We start from the raw sequence: 19,947 nt of genomic DNA on the forward strand, positions 1-19,947 counted from the left end.
TGCCCTATGAGTGGCCGGTCCATGAACGCCGGGGCAAGTAGTTGGGCGCCAATGTGACGCTGATGCTACTATTTTCGGCGTCTTGAAAGGTCTCCATAACGGGAAAACCTGCGCACCTCACTAACTGTCAATCCCCGCTACAGATATCAAGCTATGCTTAATTAATTGGACGGGTGTCACTGTGCAATTAAACCTGTCTCGCAATTGAAACACCATATTCGCTAGCCGCCCATCTACTTCTGCTTCTCCATCCGCCAGAGGTAATTGCGGAGATTCATTCTCCTTGGAGCAAACTTACCTCACAGCTTCTTCCTATTCATGCCATTGCAAAGTGATATGCCAGTATGCTGAATTGGTTTCAGGCCCTCTTGCCCATTACGTGACCTACGAGATGCTCCATGCGGTTGAACAGAAATAGTCATACTTCGTTAGGGGAATATAAAAATTGAACCAGTGAAAAAATTTTTGCTAACATCCGATCCGAAAGATCTGTTGCATTATGCTCGCACCCATTGCAAGGATATAGTCATAGAAGCGAGTTTTGATCGAGATAAACACATCCTCAGAATGAGATTTTTTCCACGACACACAACCCCAGCTATCCACCAAACTACGCTTAACGGTATCTCCAGTAGCTCTGGGTGTTGTGGAGCTTCCAGGTGTGGCGGCGGCCAGCCTTGGTGTTGTTGTAGCGGTGGCCCTTGTTGATACCACGGGACTTCTTGCCAGTGGCGGTAAGACCACGAGCCTCGCGGTGCTGTTCGCAGAAATTTATATTAGTACTAGTCTCCTAGAGAGCACTGGGCAGGAGAAACGAACCTTGTGGACAGCATTGCAGATCCAGTTGATGCGGGCATCACGGCGGATGGCCTTGTGCTGGGGATCGACAAGGATAACCTCGAAGTACTTATAGGTAGAGTCCTGGTTGATCCAGTAGGAGTTCAGGACACGCAAGTTGGCGCAACGGCGGCCAACACGCTCCTCAGCGGTAGCACGGAGGGCACGCTGGTACTTGAGCTGGTTGATACCCTGGTTGGTGGGCTTGCCTACAATCGAAAACTGTTTAGCCCTTTCCCTTCCTGACGTCCTTCGCAATTCTGATAGGGAATCTTCTGCATACCGTAGGTGGCACCCTTGGGTGCGGGCCTCTTGCGGCCACCGCGTCTCACACGGATACGGTAGACAACATAGCCCTGCTTGGCCTTGTATCCGAGACGACGAGCCTTGTCGGGGCGAGAAGGACGGGAAGCACGGTGGATAGCGTTCAGCTGACGGAGCTATATTGATGCACTCTCAGCAAAGTTCAACGAGTGTATAGCAAGACACACGAAAGAATGTGCCACATCCATCCGCCGGCGAAAAAAGATCGTATCGAGCCGCCCAGTAACACCCTCTGAAAAAAAGGTATCCTATGGCATAGCACACGAGTATCCGGCGGGATGTTAAATGATCGATATTGAGGGGGGGATTCTCACCTCCCAGCAACGGACACGGAGAAGGAAGCGGACCACATCGGACTGCTTCTTCTTCTGGATTTCTTCCACGTACTTGAGGGCACCCATCTTGAAGGACACGGAAACGTCAGCGTTAGAGAATTGATGGCTCCCGATAATTCCAAAGCCGTTGGCGAAATCGTCTTGAGAACTCAGGAAGAGCTGGGTATTATAAACATACCTTGTCGGCGGTGGCAGGTCGTCTGTTGTCGTCGAAGTCACTGCTGAGGTGGTGAAAGAACGAGATCTCTTCAACGAGGTTGTGTGTGGGACGCTAGGAAATTAGGCGAGATCTTCCGCATCCACCAACCAGCGTCCATGCAAGCCCTTGTAAATGCCTGAGGTGTCAAAGATCCGCCAAGAGCCGAAAATGGTTAGAGTAAAAGAAAGAAAAAAAAAAGCCAAAAAAATTTTTTTGGCCTTGATATCGTTCTAGTAGTATGGACTGTGTAACCCTAAAGCCGTAAAATTAAGGCAACCAAAGTTGCTCTTGTGACGAAACCACTTAGCTTTCTGCTACAGTAAAGCAGGGCTCACTATTCTCCTTGCCAGTCTCATTTAGTGGAGGGATACAATCCTCATAGTAGATATTGATAACTTCAAAGATACAATCTGTCAAACCATGTATTCACTATCCCCTCGTATTGTAGACACCTATTCTCCACGCTCTCAATGAAGTCGACAGAACTTAGAACCATTTCCGATAAGTATCGCCTCATCCACTACTACTACGACGAGATTCAACCAAAACACAGATAGCAGGATAGTACAGCAGCTAAAAGAAAGGAAAAGAACATTTGCGAGTACAAACAGGAAAATCGCGCCAACTCCTGAGAACATCTTGGAAATCAAATTCAAGCAATCAAGCATTTAGGTCATGAAGCTGAAAGTCTATTAGGTATCAGCACTAGCGACAGATCATTATCTCCGTTGATCCGTGACATGCATTTTCTAATTCTTTAACAGGCGAAAAGAAATGAAAAAATAGGAAAAAGAAAGAAAAAAAAAAAAAGACACATTACAGGCAAAGGGGAATAGGGTAGATAAAGAGTGGCGGGGAATTAGGGGATGATGTGATACAAGGCAAGCATGAGGATTTAGTCGAAGTCTTAGCTGAAGGAAGCATGTGTGACGTGGGAAGAGGGGTGTGTGTGAAAATACTGGAAGGAATGGCATAACGAATAGCTGTCTTGCGCTACTTCGCTCTGTCCACTAAGCCCAATATAGGAACGAACGTGTGCAGCAGGTGAGGCTTTGTTCGCAAACATGTAACGCTTCGGAGAAGACTGAAAGAATGTAAAGACATCGTTAGAATAGACTGTTTCCATAATCGAACACTCTTCTTCTCAAGCTCATGAGACACACCACTATGCGAACAGCAGGGCATATGGTCAGCCTCAAGAACCTAGAGACAGTCCCTGGAAGCGGCCCGCCCAATCTGCATGAGACTGGTGAATGCGAGGACCAGCAGCTGTCCCAGGACTAGTCGCATAATCAACATAGCTAGACTCTAAGCCACCATACGCTGTGGGTGAGTAGGGAGAAAAAGGGTCACCAGTAGCGAGCGCACCCAAACCAGATTCCGGCTGGCGAAGACCCTGCGCGAAAGGTTGATAGGACTCTGTGTATGCGTTACGCAACGCACCCATCTGGTTGGCAATAGCTTCTCTATCAACCCCGTCACGAGCATGGCCGTATGCCCTGCTTTCTGGGTGATGAGATCGGTCTGTCTGGTTCTCGTTATTGTAGCCCAGAGGGTTTGGAGGCTGCAAGCCAGCAGTTGGGGGCGTGACAAACGAAGCCGGATTGATGGCTGACATCCAAATCCTAGTCTTGTATATCTTGAATAAATCAGTCACAAGAGAGTTGAAGTTGATATATGAGTCCGCGAAATAATAAAAAGTAAGCTTCTTCCAATCCCTGTAGAAATTTATTAGCATCAAGAGTCATCCATAGTAATTCTTATACGATACTGACATTTGGAATTCCGCATCAAGTATCTCCATGTTGAGCCGATGTTCTGCAACTTTCTGCTGGCAGACCCGCTTGGCCTTCGCCTCGTTGCCTTCTTTATCACGCAATGTTAAAATCTCATGGTTCTGAGCAAGTCTCTTGATCAACTTTGGCTTTATATCTGCAGCCGATTCCTGCACTCCATGAGGACCATGAGGACCCATGCCACCAATGGCGCTTCGGCTGTTCAACCCCCCCGAGGGACTGATGACATTGGCCGCTCCACTCTGACCTTGTCTAGAAAACATCATCAACCATTTGTAATGTTCTTCAGCATACTGTTGTTTCAGTTCACGGGCCCTTTGCATGGAAACGTTGGCATGTTGGATGGTTCCGAGGTCGGTGCCGCGGTCGGCTTCGACGATGACTAAATCGCCAGGTTTCACTTGAAGGCCCGTGTCTTCTTGGATGTAGAAAACATCCGCACGGTGGCACTTGAACGTCACAATGTAAAGAAGCTGGTTTTGGTGTGAATGCGCGAGGCCTGCCTGGTGGCGGGCATAGGCAGTCGGCATCGTATATGCTTGGTGAAGGGATGTCGGCACTGCGGAGGGAGCCTCGGCAGCACGAAGAGCTTGATCTCGAGCAAAGTAGGATTCTGCAAATTGACGAGCTCGTAAATACTCCGTTTCCATTTCATGCTCTTCGGGACGAGGAGCCATATGAACACGATAATACTCACGATTCTGGCCTTGCGCGTTTGAAAGGGCAGGTTCAGTGACACCAACATAGCTATCCTCCCGGTCTCCAATCCCAGGTCTCGAGGTTGCGATTACTTGTGATTCACCAGAAATAGAACCGTGCCGAATAGGGATATCGGCAAAAGAGTGCCGTCGACTCTGAGGAATATCGGCCATACTGCCAAAGCCGAGGGAGGTTTGCCAGTGGGCCTTCCTGGCATTATCCAGAGCCCGGTTTTCCAGTGAAGTGAACGGTGGAAATTGTTTTTCAAGGTTGGCCGAGTGCTCAGAAAACCTTCTCCTGGCACTGCCATGGATACTGTTGTAGCCGGGGATATCGCCCACTTCGTCAAGATCTTCCACTGCTAAATCTGCCTCTTCTGGGACACTACCGCGGATGCGGTGCAAGTTATGAGCACCTGCGCCAACCACGTATCCGCCGGTCGCGGAAGCGGACGACATAGCACGGTCTCGGAAGCTGCTATCCATCTGCCCGGCAGCCTGACGCAGAAGAGCGTTCTCTCGCGACAGTTGTTCAATGGTGCGGGCCTGATTACTGGCGTAGTTGCTGAGACTATGTTCCGAGCCGTTGGGGCTTCCATCCTCGCCGTCATCGTCTTCGCGGACCCGACCAAGGGTAGCAGGATCATGACCCAACTCGAGAAGACTAGGCCGGGATGAGCGATGCTGCAACGCAGAAAACTGACCCCCATTTCGAGAGCGAGCGCCGCCGGAGTAAGTCGCACCAGGCTTGTTTGCCATTAGGTTTAAAAATTCTGGATCTAACTGGCCCACCGAGTACGACTGCGAACGATAGGTTTTAGGGGTTGGGTGCAGCGGAATTGAGAAAGGAATAGCCGATTCGCCAGATGTCGTGCGGGTCGTAGGGCTCAGCAACTCGTCATTAAAATAGTTGCTTGCGGTTGAACGGTTAGACATAGTGGGGGACGGGACGATTTCAGCCAGACGAGGTGGTGGCTCTTTTCGAGATTCGGTGTTCCAAATTCCAGTGCCCCATGGGAATGAGCCACTCCCAACGTGATTCCAGCTGATGGAACTACTCATTACGGGGCTCGTGCTAGGCCATCCGGACTGGTCGGTCGCGGGACTAGTCGGGTTTGAAGCGCCGGAGGACAGGGGGCCAGTGCTAGTTAAAGAAGCCTTTCGGTGAATATTGGCAGGCACTTCATTGAGCCACGAAGTACGACGTGCAGGCTTTGGAACGGGTGCAATAGTAGATGTAGATGTAACCTGCGTGTGTTCCACGTCGTCATCGGACGACGCCAACGCCTCCGAATCAGGCGTCGAGCGGCGAACACCTGGGTGCGTTTTCTCCAGTCTGACAGAAGCAGTAGCATTTGGGGTGGAAGAAGTGCTAGACTTGATTGCCTGCACCGGCTTATTGGCTTGCGCAGCCATAGTGTTATAGAAGTTGAAGGAGTCCCTCCCTAATTGCAGAAAAAAGCAAGTTCTGCCAGACTTCTAAGTTATAAAGACAAGGAGAGACCTAGGAACAAGAAGTTAGCAATGCATGCAGTATGCTGTGGCTAGGAACAAGGAGGGCTGTCTTTTAGATTCGCAACAGCACGGTGCTATCAACCAGTGGCTAGGAGGTACACAGGTTACTCACCCAGGCTTTGTAAGATCAAGATCAGCGGTTATATGCTGAGACGAGGGATGAAAGGTTTGCGTTTAGCCTTCAGAAGCGGTCGAAACGAATCACCGGTCGGTAGTCAAAGTAAAGATTCAAGTTTCAGAAAGCGTGTGGTCGATTTTCGAAGATGAAAAACTGAGCAAGGTTAACAGACAATGTCGAGACAATCTATGAATTCTGAAGACAAGTCTTTCACAAAAAAAAAAAAAAAAAAAAAAAGACGAAGGCAATCTGAGATTTATAAACAGTCTTGTTGTACTAAGGTCAGTTTGATTTGCATAAATATTGCAATGGGAAGGAAGTGTGCAGTAGAACGAACAGAAACACAAGGCTAGAGAGACACATGTGGGTTGTACTAAGCGACAGTAAAGGAATACATATATCTGGGTACTTCGAGAAATAGAGAAACGAATCATGTCGGAGGATCATGATGGAGATGAAAGGGTATATACACCGCCAGCAACTGCGGGTGGCGATATTGGGAGTTGGACGTGGTGAATTGCCGAGTATAGCATGTCAGATGACTGCCAACCCTATGGAAAGAGAATCTCAACGCAATATAGGCAGTACTCGATTCATCCCTCACTGACTACCAATGAAAGCTGCTGAATCTCTGGGAGTATGACGATGTTTGCTTAGGGTTTCTGCTGTAGTTGACTCGCGGAGTTTTGAAGGACATTGAATAACAAATAAGAGAAGGCATATATCCCAACGCTTTTTGACCCTGGTGTGCCTTCTCGGCATTCAGAACGCTTTGTGCATATTGCTTGAATGTAAGGTTGATGCTACAACATGGCAAAGCTTCCCCATTGGGTCTGGGACAAATCGCGGGGGAAAAGGAACAAAAAAGCAACGTAAAACATGCAGTGGAATGCGGGCTGCGGGGGGAAAATTGCGGGTTGCTCGACACTCATCTCAACAGCCTTGAAACATCCAATATAATAAATCCTTTGCACATACCTTTCGCAAGTACAATTTCGGATCAAACCAGTAAGTGATATAGAAAGCGTGAAATATTGCCGATCGACTCGACAGGTTACTAACAAGCAGATGAAGTTCGTGATCGCGTCTGTTAAGATAGCCGGGGACTGTGAGTAATTCTGCGTATTTCGTCGTATGATGCCGACTTACCAGTCTAATAAAAACGAAACTTTTCTTAATAGTCTATCCAATCCCAAATAACAAGGCAATCTTTAAATCAAATGAGCATCTCCGTTGCAGTATAAAAGAAGGTAATGATTGCGCTGAAAGAAGCGACCAGGCTTCTATCGCGTCTTGTAAAAGGCCGTAGGCAAAGAGGTCGGGCAAGATGGACCCCTATCCGAGAGAATAATCGTTCTGTTTCTTTGTTTTTGTTCTTTTTTCCCTTTATTTCTTTGGGTAGATTTTTTTTTTTGGTCTTTTTATTTTGATAAGAACGTTATTGCCCAGCTCAATTCAAATTGATTCCGTTCACGGGGAATCTAGAGATACACTCGATGTCGAGTTGCGACAAGAAAGTTGGTCCAGAAAGCGCGGGATCGCAGACGGTAGCGTGACCATTAAACGGATGACGTTGGGAATCAGTGTGGCTCCAGTAACTTATGGGTAGATCCCCTTAAGAGTAGCGCATCTTCGAGGCGGGCGCACGCGAGATCACTGGTGAGATAAGAATGAATCGTCGCGATTCAATCAAGCAAAAATCAAACTGATTACGAAGGACGTTTTCTCTTTTTATGCGTGTCTTTTTAATCGTTGTTATTTCGATGGGTGTTGGTTGTGGCGAAGAGAGGTTGGAGGCGTGAGGGCGAGGAGTTGAAAGCGGCGTAGCAGCTTCGTAAAGGTGCTTTGGAGAGAGCCGGAGTGTGGCTTCTGCAACGTTGCTGGATCGATCTGTCGCCCCAAAATGCGGGAGGTGGGCCAGGGGCACAAGGCGGGTGACGGTGCTCTAATAGTTGAGTACGGAGGAAAGTGAGGTAGAGAGATCAAATTCCAAAGTAGTATCTGTTCCGAGAAGGAGGAAGACGCGGAAAAAAGAAAAAGAAGAAAAAAAGAGAAATCTCGAGGGAGGCGAAAAGAAAATTAGAAAAAGGAGGAGAAGTTGTACAGTAATGAGAAAGGATGGATAGATAAAAAAAAAAAAATGCAAGCTAAAACCGTCGCAGCAGCTAATGTACCTAAACCTCAGGCCACTGATAGTGGGCACGAAGGAGGAGAAAGACGAGCCACGGGTCGGGGCACCGAGAGGAAGTGGCGCAAGTGGTCCGTCAAGCTACTACCATAATCGTGGTTAGGTTCAGGGAGTCAGTTCATTGAGATGGTGGGTTCATTGGCCTGTGCCTCTGGGCGACATTCATACATGGGTGTATGGACCAACCAATGTTGAATTGAGTCCGGGAGCGTTTTTAATTACTTTGGGGGGGAGGCGGGGTAAGATATCTTGACAGAAGAGCCTAGATAAACCTCGCATGGAGCCACAGGTCGAGTGCAGTAGGTATGAAGAAAGAGGTGCGCGGACGAATTGAAAGATATTCACGCGCCGGATTGATGGGAGGGGAAGGAAATACTACGAGAAAGCATTCGTCGCTTCCGACCATTCATCAGTCCCAGTAATGCCTTAGGTATGGGATCAATGTAGCAAAGATCATGTAATAGAATGAGTGGTGGCGGCAAGTAAAGTGGTACTTAGTGTAGTATGACAGACAGGCAGACAGGTGCAAGGAACTGGTCGGCCATCGATGGAACGCTTTGAGTGGGTCGAGTGGAGGCCAAGTTGAAGATCCTCCGGGGTTTTCAAAAGGGAATCGGATGCCCCGAGCCACCTCTCAGCGTCCTTGGATTTCACAAAGTCCTACGTATCAGTGAACAGACACAGGTGGTGCCTCTCCCATGTATATGTATGTACCTATCTATATCTTCAACTTGAATAGAGAAAGATAAACTCTCTGTCACTACGATCTATTCCACGAAAATATATTGAGGGAACGAACTTGAGGAAGGGTATTCTCACCTCATTCAATTGCATCATCCCCTCATGCTTAATGCACAGCTCATGCGACCAAATACCTATACTAGCGCTTGACTACGGGGTCCCAACCGTAACAAAGAAATGTATAAACCAAGACTTTGAGAAAGAGAGAGAGAGAGTATAACTAGAGTTGAATTGAATTGAATGGATCGATTGATTGATTGATTCATATGAAAAATCGTCGGCTGACATTTAACTGTGTGTGTGTGTGTGTGTGTGTGGTGGTCTCTTCCCAGTTGCCCCACCATTTGGTATGCGCTACCATTTAAGAGGTTTACAGAGACCACCCGGAAGCAACCCGAACAGGGAGCTATTCTCTTGTACTCCATATATAATGTACAAGAGAAAGGACCAAATTGAGTCACTCATAGCCTTATATTTATTAACAAATCTTCTTTCTTTTCCTTTTTTTTTTCTTCTTCTTTTTTTTTTTCTTTTTTACTTTTCTTCCATCCTTATTTCCGAAAATCAAGAAAAGAGGATCACAGGTGTCAGACCACTTCTCTTGTATCATAACGTCATACTGTCGTTACGTTACACTCCACGATACCCGACAATCTTTGGGTAAAAACAGCAAAAGCATCCAGGAAAATTGTTCGTGTTCGAAGCAAACATCTCAGGTCCCAGGTACATGATTAACCCTCCCATACTTCCATCCATTAATTGAAGGAGGTCGAACATCATCTCCCCTCTTTTAGGAATCTCTTTTGGACCAACCATGTGCCGCACTAAAAAGAAGCGCATCCGAAATTGCGGGGGAAGAAGGACGCAATCAAATCATATTGTCATGAAAAGATGACCTCCTCACCAGTAAAGTTAGGGCCGAAGGAATGCCGTCCAATTACAAGACGCAAGTTCCCATGTCATGCAGGATCTTCTGCCATCCAAATTGCGGAGAGAGCTTTCCTGCATTGGTTCTTTCAGTCCACGAGCCGCCTTTGCATTTGCCTAGGTTCTTTTTTCCTTTCCAGCCATACTATACTCCCTGTCGTCAGAGGAGAGCGATTTCCGTTACTCACCGATATCCTCAAGAAGTAAGTTCCATCTCCCACAGTGACTGGCCGTTCAGGCCCCTGGCTACCCCTTTCGTTAGTCCAAGGGGGTTGCAACATTAACAGACAGTTCACTTCTCCAACAGGAAGAGCTCTGCAGCCCCACCCATGGTTGAGAGCTGTTGGGCCCTTCTCGCGGCCACTGGGTCAATGGTGGTTAATGACACCAAAGATGGATGGTAACCCACGGATTGCTGGATGTCCATTCCAGTCTTCAGCTCCATCACTATGCAATATTTCAACCGAGACCGAATTGGTGACGTGGGGATGTTGCACGATTACTCTCATTGATCGTCATCTGATACCGTATTGACAGGATTTCTTTGATCAAAGTTTTTCCTTCCCTTTCCTCTTTCCCCCCTTTTCTTCTTTTTTTTTTTAATTTTGGATCCTTCTCGTTATCGTCGTGATGCTTATATTCCCCGAGACTCGGTTTAATACCTCCTTGACTAGAGGTCTCTGCCGATCCCGTAACGGTACATCAGTGTACACGAATATATATGGAGAATGGCAGATACTCGTATACGATACACTCCGACTAACACCTCAGCCACACACAAGCAAGAAAACCAATTATTCCATCCCATCCTCCACTTCCCACCGGCAATATCTGAAAGCCGATCCGATCTCACAATTGTCAACCACATACGGATAAGACTTTATGATTTCGACCCGCATCTAGAACCCCGCAGCCCCTTCCAGGCAGGTCCGACCATGCCTACCTTTCATATAAACCTCCCAGGTCTGGGAAGTCAGGTGCTTCACACATCCCCTACAGTAAAATTCGAATACAAACATCCCTTAGTAACTAGAAATTCTGTCCGTAGGCCCCAAGACATCGACTAAATTAGCACTACCTCCGCTTGAGCCCCCCCCCCGCCCCCCGGCCGAGAGAAAGTCCATTGCATCCCTAGGCCTCACTTCTCCAATTTGGAACTCCACCTTCCGCGCTCCCACCCGACGCTAGTATCTTTGTTTTTTCAATCCCCCTTGTGGTATTGGCTCTGCTTGGTTGGGGTATGTCGTTGCGGCATGTGCCTGTAGTTTTTCGTTTTGTGTGTTCGGCATTCGGCTCCTCATTCCCGACGCCCAATTTGTTCTACTTTTCTGTGGCGAGAGGCTGGGCTGTTGGCGTAGAGCCGTGGCGAATGCAGGACCTCTTCAGCTTGGGAAGGTACCCAGATTGAGGAATATGTTAATCTTGTTGTTCTTAGTCTATAACTTGTTGGATTTGTTAGTGAGTCTTGCTCATCAGAGTCATTATAGAATACTCTATGGAGAGGTGTATGTTTTTATAATTTATTTGATAGTTATTGTACAAGTCCCCATTACGGAGAGACGTAAACATGAGCATTTCCATACGCAAAATTCTTCTATCCACTCATTAAAACATTGATATGCAACCAATGGTATATAAACGAAACAAACGAACAACGACACGGGCAGAATACAATGCTTTTATGGGGCCGAGTCCAGAGTTCCCTTGCCTCCCGTAGAAGCGGTGGCAGCAGCACCCTTCTGCTGGCGCAACTTCTCTTCAAACTTGGCGAATTCGTGCATCGAAATCTCCTCTTCTTCATCCATCACTTGCTCAACTCCCTGCACTTCCTCGATCTGTCCAGAAATGCACCATTAGCCACCTACCCCAACAAGCAACCCCAAGGGGGGAAATAAAAGGCGGGAAACTTACGTAGTGCATAAGCATAGACTCAATGCCATTCTTCAGAGTGACAGTGCTAGAGTCGCAGGTCCGGCAGGCACCGCGCAACTTCAGCATCACAATACCGTTCTCAAAACCCCGAAGCTCAATGTCGCCTCCGTCTTCCTGGATTGCCGGCCGGATTCTTGTCTCCAGGAGCTCCTTGATCATGCTGACAACTTCGTCGTCTTCTTCGTTGTAGCTGAGCGATTCCTCCTCACCGCCCTCTTGCGCGTTCTCTCCGGACTTAGCGACCGTGTTGACGATCGGCTCGCCGGAGGTTACAGCCTGCGTAATCAAGCTGAAGATCTCGGGTTTGATATGGGCCCAGTTTGCGTCGCTTGCCTTAGTCACAGTGATGAATTCGGGCCCAAAGAAGATAGAGGTGACTCCGTCAACATTGAACAGGTTCGCAGCCAAAGGGGAAGGGTGAGGAGGGGCGAGGGTAGAGCGAGGCGACAGGTACTCGAGGAACGATGTCGGGAAATCCTCCGGGAGGACACGATGGTTAGGGATGAACTTCAGAGCCTAAAGCCAGGTCTCAGCGTCAGTATGAGTCCAATTGAAATGGTCTGAATAGTCATAGACCTACGTCGGGATTTGGTGTATTCTCGGTTTGGATGAAGATTGAGCGCTTGCTGACTGGGGAGGGCCCATTCACACGGGTCACTGCAGACTGTTGGTGAGGTCGCAAAGTCGGCCGATGACGAGCCTCCGAGGCAGTAATAGCGGGCAGCCGAGCCGAACGGTGGATAGTTCTGTAAGATGCAAAGACATTGGGGAGGACGGTGCGCGAGGAAGGCTCAACCACATTCAAACGCTGTGCCGTGACTCTAGAGTTCAAAATAGTTCGCCTAAGCATGGCACCGGATACTGAGCTGGCAGACATATTGTGAACTTAGCAACCTAGTACACTGGCGTATCTGGTTTGTCTGTTTGGAAATTGTTTTTGGATAGTTGATGGAAAGTACAATACTTTCTTCCGACCGCCCGGCACTCTGACGCAATGGGTTCACGTGATTCCGGGAAACGAACCTGCTGATAAATCGGTAATTGACTCGAGCCAATCACAAGGTGGCAGATTGGCATTTACCCGACATTCCAAAGGTGCATTGCATTCCGCGGAAAGCGAACATCGGAGTCCATGCTTCGAGCATTCCTGAGAACAGTAGTCTCCTCACTTTTTTCAAAGGGCTGCTCTTCTTTCGACCGTATGTATATACAGTACGGAGTACTCCGTACATGCTCCACTACTTACAAGTAACTCAACATGTATTTTACCACACATACACACATCATATGAACATATTATATATATTTGGAAACTCTAGGGTCGTAACACATGATATGTGATGATAACGTACCAGCCAACGAAGACAAAAAGGCGGATTTTCCCTGATCGATGGTGATAACCATTGGAGCATAGCATTAAAGGACTTAAAGCTGATAACTGCCTACACTCATTTATTATGTATGATAGACGACACGTTCAGAGCTCTCTCCCAGACAAGTCTCTTGTCTGGGCTCGATGGGCATTGACGCTGGCACATGGAAGCTGGCCTTTAGAGGAAACTTAGCAGAGCTCTTGTGCTTGCGTGGTCGGCTTATCCTGGTCATACCCGGCGTGGCCCAATGTCTTGCTATCTTGTTCGCATAGGTGTTGACGGCTGTAATCGCCAAATTTGCTCTCACTCAGGCGATATCGATTGGGAAGTCAGATACCTCCTCTGCGAAGAACGGTATTTGGGCCAGACCATATCCTTCAGAAAATACCCGATACCAAGACTTAGCTGGGGCAGAAGCACAAACACTCCCTGGCACCACCTGTATTTTCTGGCCAATTCATGTACGCTATAGAACTGTGCGCTCTGACTCAAGGGAGCAAGCAGTAACTGGGCGCCCAAAGTTTTCAAATCTGGTTGTAAACAATAAATAACAGAGCGACAGACCTGGTCAGCATAGTGCTCGGCAAGAGTAGTGAAATCAGCTATACTTTCCAGATTCAGCGTGACTCCAGAGTTTGCGTGCTCGCAAGAAGTTGAGTAGTAGCTATCCAGAGAGACATGGCCCGCCGAAAGTCGGAGAACCTCAAGTAATTGGTCTATCAGAGGATAGAGCAATACTAATGCAGTCCAGTATATTAGATGAGCCTCTGCACACGTGAGAGACGGGAACTGAAAGGGCTTGGGCAATAAGTGGGTGTAGAGAGAGCTTCTAAAATCCTTTCGACAAGTCATATTAGCAGGTGATATTGAAGGTTTTCCGAGTTCTTTCTGCGTCATGCAACAGATTCGATGGAGCTTTTCCTCTAAAGAGAAACAAGAGAATAACAAATCTCGCCCAGTACTTTGAATCTGGTCGTGGCCTTCAACCGGGTCCTCGAGAAATCTGTCAACTTGTTCCATCAAAGCGCAACAGTCCGCCAACCGATCAATAAGCTCATCGATGGGCTCAGGGCCATCTGTGTCTTGCAACGAGCTACCCTGCCAGGCCGAAGAGTTATAGAAATCGGGCGCTTTGCGTTTTCCAATTGCATCGCACAACTGGTTTGCTAAGCATCAGCAGGTACAAGTGGGAAACTTCTCGAGGATCAGAACACTAACAGTGACGAACTTGAGTTGACGACGAAAGAGCCTTGAGGTAGCGGTTTCGTCATCTTGTCCGGAGCACTGGTTGATGACCGCACTACTGCCTTGGACATGGGCAATCCACGCCCCAAACCCCGGTGGAGAGCAATTGATTAACTGCTTCGCTGTCAGCTCATGCGATAGCAGTGGGACCGAGTGCAAGTATATCTGTGAGACATACTTCGTATATTTGGAAGATTATCGTGGTATACCAGACATCTTTTCCGAAAGTTCTCCCGGAGCTTATCTTACCATTTAGCATCTGAATGGCATTCCCGTAGATTTGAGTGCTGTTCTGCAGTAAATTTCTATCTTGGTTTTGTTTTGCCAGAAATGCCGTGGAGAGAGCGACGACCGCTTTGTCTAGGAGCAAGCTACTCCCAGAGAGATCTGGAAGGGTTTGAAGGATATTCTTCCCTGTCCTGTCGCATATATATTTTGACTGGGGCAGGTAACTGTCTATGAAGGACTGGAACAATTGAGATCGGACCTCCACATTTGTATTTAACTGAATTTCGGGTCCCACCTGGTCTACTTGGTGAGTTCTAGGACCATCCAGGAGAGCTTTTGGACGCCGGGTGAGCTTCTGCGCACCATCCTCCATTTCATTGGGAGATTTGTGTATGAAAACTCTTGACCGTTCATAACCGGTACAGATATGGCCGTTCTTGAGGCACCGGAGGCATTCCGGTTTGAGTTCATCGCACTAAGCATGCGTTATAACCCAATGGCCCGGCATGCTGGTTTGTTACGTAGGAAAGAATTTGTGTTTAGTCTTACCTTAACCTTTCGGCGCCGGCATGTATTGCACCCAGTAGACTTAAACGGTATGCCGCCCATTTTCATGAATCGGGGTCTGATGTCATTTCAGTTGCCGCGCGCCGCAGAAGCGAAAGAGGTGAGCCAGAGAAGAATTTGACTCAAATTGGCTGCACATAAGATGAACTTGCAAACAATGTCTCTGATCAAGATACTACGCCCCTCTCCTACGAAGCCAGAGGATGAACCATGGAAAGTGGCCGTGGATCACGTGTGACCGTTAGGCTGCTGATCCTATCCCCACTTCTCTGGGTTTCTCCGACTTTGGCCTTGTTCTGCTAGACTCAATTCTCAGATTTTCGGGAGCCCCGAATGCAGTCACAATGAGGAAGAGGTGGCCGACAGTGTCTGCAAATCAAGATATAGCTGTTCCCGAATGGTGGCTTATTGAGGGTAGGGGTTCTACTATGCCATCCAGCGTCCCAAGATGTGGAGACTAGGTGTAGTTGTTAACGATCCATCTGCAATGACTCTTTCGGTGCTTTTAAGTCAATCCATTGACGTTCCATACATCAATGCTTGACACACAGTGTACCAGCCTTCGGGATCCTGAATGAGGCGATGAAGCCGATGGTATTCCGTACAAAGGAGCTTTCATGAGGTTCGCACCAGTTTAGCTTAGCACAAACATGAAACGCAATTCTGAATACGGTCATTGGCAACGAGCCTACCAAGAAGCCCAGCCAGGTAAGCTATCTTCGTGATGGCTGGTAGGGAGGGATATAATGAGATAAATAAACGAAAATGAACTGGTGATCAATGCTGAACCATCTGTGTCGGCTTGCAAGCCAGGCAGTAATTGTCGTCATCGCGAAGTTGAGAGTCCTGCTCAACTTCGGGGATTGTATATGGCCACTGCTGGCGTTGCTGGCTTCATTGAATAAGTCAACTAGGCTATCCAATGTTAGGTCTGTCTCCATGGACACTAATTTACCAAGATTTTGACTGGTCTGACCAATGAAGTGGGCGGCTTGCAAATCACCTGCCGTAGAAGAGATTGTCATTGACCTTAGCATCTGGAAAGCCAAGGGGGCTTTTCAGTGTTGTTTGAGAGATATCTGATTAGATCCCCTGATTGTGAATCCTTGTATGTCCACATGAGCTCTCTCTCGCTCCCGTTCATGAAAGTTTCTTTAGTAACTGGATATCAGAGCATTACTATCAATTTTTGCCCTCTGATACTCCGTCAGCAAGTGCTATGTTGGTGGCCGGCGAACGAACCGCACCCCTTTCATATATTCGACAGAAGAGACTTATAAAATACTGATAAGTGGACGTGATTTTCTGCTAAGCAAGAAAAGTCTTGAAAATCCTTTTGGGTCAGATCCAGGCTCTCAAGTCTCACGTCCAGTAAGAAAATACGGTGTGACAAAATTGCTGCTGGGTTCATTCCTGCTGTTGCCAGGCTCGCGGTTGGTCATACGGAGACCGCGGATTTACTTCACAAGGAGATATGGCTTCTTTAATGGCCCGAAGCAGACATTTTGGCCTCCTTATTCCGGATGCCAGACTATCGGCAGGATGCTCATCCTTCACTTTTAGGTTGCGATTTGGGACCAGCAGATATGTTCCAGGTGAACTCAGAGTGCTTGATCGATTGAGCAGAAGTACAATCCTTATGATACCTTTAAAAAATTATATCCACCAGGAATTAGGAAGCATTAGACAAAAACTTTAGTGTCTCGATGGACAACGTTGTTTGTTGCCCAAGCTGTTAGCTTGCTGAAAGCTCTATGCCATATTGCGTGCACATGGGGAGCTTCGAAAATTGTATGCCGAGCCGATATTGAGAAGTTTAGCAAAGCAGTTTAATGTCGGCAATCAATCAATATGAAGACTGTTGATCCATCTAAAGCACTAAAGGTATGTAGAACGGTATCCATGAAGCAGCAGAAACACTAGTACTTTTCAGGCATGGTCTTATGCTGACTCATCCATTTCAGTGCTCTTTTGTTCTCGATTGCCATTTTCGATCGCTTCCGGCCCATCCCAGGTGTTTTAAGATCGACAAGCTTGAACACTAAGGCTGATTTTAATAAGCCCATTGTGGTTGGATGCTCAAACATGCTTGAGGGGGTCTGACTGAATGCTGCGCAGCTGCGAAAGCTCTAAGGCTGCCCTAAGAAAATGCCTAATACATGCGAGGTTTGCGCCTCGGAACCCTCCAAATACCGATGTCCGACATGTGGGCTTATGAGGTAAGTTTTATGATTTATTAAAAAGAAAGAAAAGCATCAAGCTGTGAATTGATCCACAGATGCAATTATGGCATATAAGAAAAAGCAAAATTACTAATGTGCATCCCCCAGCTGCTCGCTCGCCTGCACCCAGTCTCACAAGATCTATTGTGCGCCCAAAGCACCATCGCCAAAGACATCCGAAGAAGTGAATGGTACCCGTCACCAACCACAAGAAGTCAATGGGCATACTGGTGAAAATACGCATGAGTCACAGAACGATACCGACCCCCGTGCTTTAGGGTCCTCACCCCAACTTAAGGGGCTGTTCGATCGTTATCCAGCACTACGTGACCAGTTACGAGATATCTACAAGGCTACCCTTGAGGAGGAATGGGTTGAGACTCAAGCTCATGGAGGCCGACGACCCTTTGGACGGGGAAAGGGAGCCCCTCGCAGCCGAGGACCTTGGACTCGTGAGAAGGGCTTCAACAGAGGGTTGGGAAAAGTCAGGAAACTAAGGGAGATGTGCGAGGAAGGCTCGGAGGTCGGGAAAAATGCCGAAGGCTACATGCGATTCGTAGCCTTGGTCAATGGAGAGCGTTTCCCTCGGGAATCTGCATAATGTATACTTATTTCGTTTCCTCTTTTCTCTTCTGCCTGGGGTAACATCTCGTGTGCATAGAACGGGAGTTTTAGAGTCATGTGTTTGCCAGACATCCTCGACCTCAATTAACTGTGCCGAGGCTGAACATGTTTGTAAAAAAAAAAAAAAAATATCGGGCAATAAACCAACAACCGTTCACCTCGGAGAGTTCCTCAGCAGAGGGCCGAGTATATTCGTGGTAACCTTGATTGATGTATAGTACTCTTTAACAACCTACGAAGAAGAAATCAAACAAATCAGAGTAATCAAGAATGAGGTTATAAGGTTCTAGAGATATGCATATTAACTGATCCGACTATGTTTAACTTGCCCTCCGTTCCGCTGCTAGGTGACTAGACGGGAATTGTTGACTTAGGCATATAAGCTTAAAACACTACCACCCTGGGAAGGCTGCAATAATCAGAATGACCGTGGTCTGCGGCCCTGCATAGCCATAGCGTAGGGACATACTCCGTTCGAGGACTTCATGTTGACACTCGGGCCATCGGCAGAAACCAACAATGTCAGCAAGCACGATGTTCCCCATAAAAAATAAATGAACTTCGTTTGACTGGCTGTCTGATGGAGACTAATGCAGTTTTAATTGACAGATCCGCTTGAGGCTGGACCACACAAAGCCGCTGCTGTTGACACAAACTAGGTTAACGCCGTGGAGCTGAACCAAAGTTTTGTGATATGTGTGATAGATATTCTTACTTCCTTTAGTGCTTGGGTGTTGGTGATCGGGGAAAACACCTACCCGCGCGGTCTACTCCGTATGGAACTTCGGGATGTCATTGAATAAGTGCCTGTGAACTAATGAATCAGTGAGCACCGAATCAAACTGCTTTCATTGATCCAACCTTGTAAAGGTACACTGACCCTCTAGAGAACATGAATTGATGTGACTCCAGGATTGGAATCGAGTACGTAGTCCGTTCATTATTGGTCTGGATCCAAGCCCCCGTCTACTCGTGGGGAAGGTCGTGCAACGCGGCCTTCATTTGACGAGGTGAAACCGTCCCGAACTATGGTCTTAGCGTATCCTTGACCACAAGTCGATACACCTATCCTAGGGATCCCAATGGTAAGCGAGCCCTTGGGTTTTTACATTTAAAAAAAAATAATAATAGTAAAAATAGGAGGATTTGAGAGATGGTTTATTGGGTAGGTCTAGTTGCCTCGTGAGCATCCCATGGAGAACTAGGACCGTACTCCGTAGGTGAAAAGACATTGTTAAGAGGTATGATCATAGTAGGTACGGAGTAGGTACGGAGTAGGGTTCGGACGGACTTTCCTATGGAGATCATGTGTTGTCTTAATATATATATGCCTAGGTATAGTATACTTACTACCCATATTAGGCTATTAGCAACACCTAGGTTGTTGATATCCGTATTTCTTACTATATGGATGGCATAGCATGTGTCTACTAGTATCGGCGATGTAAAGACCATGGGAATGATCACACCTTGAGAGGGGGGGATGTGTTTTGCAGCAATGAGATGCCTGATCCCCATTCTCCTGTTCTGATTCGGAGAGGCTGTAAAGCTACCGTCTCATTGTTTGTATCACACATGGCCATTAATGATTCCCGGTGGCCTCCGAAGCTCTTTTTGCTCTCGAGTCATTTACGGAGTAGTCACTTGAGTTTCTCATTATTTGTATTTTGTTTATGTTTTATTTTAACCGGTCCTTCATTAAGTTTCAAGCTGAGTGTAGTTTTACTATTTATTCTTTATTTCGCTCCTCCCTTACATATAAACGAAATCTAGTAAAAGAAAACCAGGTCAAAGACTATGTTCCTCCCTAGAAGACGAACTTTTTGAAGGGTCCCGTCGGCTTCCTACGCGGTGTGAAGATCCCAACTCGGACGGGCGCACAACGCCTTTGAAGGACGCAGAAGTTAAACTATTATTTCCTGTACAAGGTATTTCCCTAGCAGATTGACATCGATGGGTCTTCTTTGTTTTTCTCTCTCCATCTGATTGATTCGCCCCCAGGGCACTCGTGCGTGCGTGCGTGTGTTTCTAATTATAATAACTGTCCAGCTTTCTTCCGACCAGCTTCTCCATCGTTT

The 19,947-nt window shown here is 47.3% G+C and overlaps 6 protein-coding genes across 6 annotated transcripts; 1 reads left to right on the plus strand and 5 right to left on the minus strand.

Annotated features, from left to right (window-relative positions):
* Positions 1-140: 140 nt before the first annotated feature.
* On the minus strand, positions 141-1,791 carry BDV27DRAFT_129366 (60S ribosomal protein eL15). Its single transcript, XM_032067177.1, has 4 exons — positions 1,476-1,791; positions 1,121-1,277; positions 820-1,046; positions 141-757 (listed from the first exon to the last, which is right to left on the minus strand). Exons 1-4 carry the CDS (start codon positions 1,560-1,562, stop codon positions 617-619), a joined length of 612 nt encoding a protein of 203 aa, XP_031926948.1. The 5' UTR covers positions 1,563-1,791; the 3' UTR covers positions 141-616.
* Positions 1,792-2,348: 557 nt separating this feature from the next.
* Positions 2,349-2,779, minus strand: BDV27DRAFT_3326 (uncharacterized protein). The gene has a single exon (XM_032076358.1). It carries the CDS (start codon positions 2,667-2,669, stop codon positions 2,445-2,447), a length of 225 nt encoding a protein of 74 aa, XP_031926949.1. The 5' UTR covers positions 2,670-2,779; the 3' UTR covers positions 2,349-2,444.
* Positions 2,780-2,890: 111 nt separating this feature from the next.
* On the minus strand, positions 2,891-5,605 carry BDV27DRAFT_158402 (PSP1 family protein; the record flags this gene model as incomplete). The annotated part of the gene is made up of 2 exons (XM_032072674.1): positions 2,891-3,413; positions 3,471-5,605. 2 exons carry the CDS (start codon positions 5,603-5,605, stop codon positions 2,891-2,893), a joined length of 2,658 nt encoding a protein of 885 aa, XP_031926950.1.
* A 5,582-nt stretch (positions 5,606-11,187) lies between these two features.
* Positions 11,188-12,732, minus strand: BDV27DRAFT_129380 (NifU family protein). Its single transcript, XM_032067178.1, has 3 exons — positions 12,191-12,732; positions 11,590-12,126; positions 11,188-11,513 (listed from the first exon to the last, which is right to left on the minus strand). Exons 1-3 carry the CDS (start codon positions 12,485-12,487, stop codon positions 11,358-11,360), a joined length of 990 nt encoding a protein of 329 aa, XP_031926951.1. The 5' UTR covers positions 12,488-12,732; the 3' UTR covers positions 11,188-11,357.
* A 554-nt stretch (positions 12,733-13,286) lies between these two features.
* BDV27DRAFT_145792 (Zn(II)2Cys6 transcription factor) lies at positions 13,287-15,065 on the minus strand (the record flags this gene model as incomplete). The annotated part of the gene is made up of 4 exons (XM_032070460.1): positions 13,287-14,141; positions 14,202-14,342; positions 14,407-14,931; positions 15,006-15,065. 4 exons carry the CDS (start codon positions 15,063-15,065, stop codon positions 13,287-13,289), a joined length of 1,581 nt encoding a protein of 526 aa, XP_031926952.1.
* Positions 15,066-17,042: 1,977 nt separating this feature from the next.
* On the plus strand, positions 17,043-18,090 carry BDV27DRAFT_3404 (zinc finger HIT domain-containing protein). The gene is made up of 2 exons (XM_032076370.1): positions 17,043-17,242; positions 17,354-18,090. The coding sequence occupies exons 1-2, from the start codon at positions 17,172-17,174 to the stop codon at positions 17,844-17,846; spliced, it is 564 nt and encodes a 187-aa protein (XP_031926953.1). The 5' UTR covers positions 17,043-17,171; the 3' UTR covers positions 17,847-18,090.
* Positions 18,091-19,947: the final 1,857 nt, after the last annotated feature.

The sequence above is a fragment of the Aspergillus caelatus genome (genome assembly GCF_009193585.1).
Source record: "Aspergillus caelatus strain CBS 763.97 unplaced genomic scaffold BDV27scaffold_103, whole genome shotgun sequence".
Classification (NCBI taxonomy): domain Eukaryota; kingdom Fungi; phylum Ascomycota; class Eurotiomycetes; order Eurotiales; family Aspergillaceae; genus Aspergillus; species Aspergillus caelatus.

What these genes read in the sequence shown, in the direction of transcription:
- BDV27DRAFT_3404 (XM_032076370.1), top strand. Translation starts at nt 17,172, where the DNA reads ATGCCTAATACATGCGAGGTTTGCGCCTCGGAACCCTCCAAATACCGA. An exon ending in CCGACATGTGGGCTTATGAG is followed by an intron (nt 17,243 to 17,353) that starts GTAAGTTTTATG and finishes TGCATCCCCCAG; the next exon opens with CTGCTCGCTCGCCTGCACCC.
- BDV27DRAFT_129380 (XM_032067178.1), bottom strand. Translation starts at nt 12,487, where the DNA reads ATGTCTGCCAGCTCAGTATCCGGTGCCATGCTTAGGCGAACTATTTTG. An exon ending in AGAATACACCAAATCCCGAC is followed by an intron (nt 12,127 to 12,190) that starts GTAGGTCTATGA and finishes ACCTGGCTTTAG; the next exon opens with GCTCTGAAGTTCATCCCTAA. An exon ending in AGTCTATGCTTATGCACTAC is followed by an intron (nt 11,514 to 11,589) that starts GTAAGTTTCCCG and finishes ATTTCTGGACAG; the next exon opens with ATCGAGGAAGTGCAGGGAGT.
- BDV27DRAFT_3326 (XM_032076358.1), bottom strand. Translation starts at nt 2,669, where the DNA reads ATGCCATTCCTTCCAGTATTTTCACACACACCCCTCTTCCCACGTCAC.
- BDV27DRAFT_129366 (XM_032067177.1), bottom strand. Translation starts at nt 1,562, where the DNA reads ATGGGTGCCCTCAAGTACGTGGAAGAAATCCAGAAGAAGAAGCAGTCC. An exon ending in TCCGTGTCCGTTGCTGGGAG is followed by an intron (nt 1,278 to 1,475) that starts GTGAGAATCCCC and finishes GCATCAATATAG; the next exon opens with CTCCGTCAGCTGAACGCTAT. An exon ending in TCTGCAATGCTGTCCACAAG is followed by an intron (nt 758 to 819) that starts GTTCGTTTCTCC and finishes TTCTGCGAACAG; the next exon opens with CACCGCGAGGCTCGTGGTCT.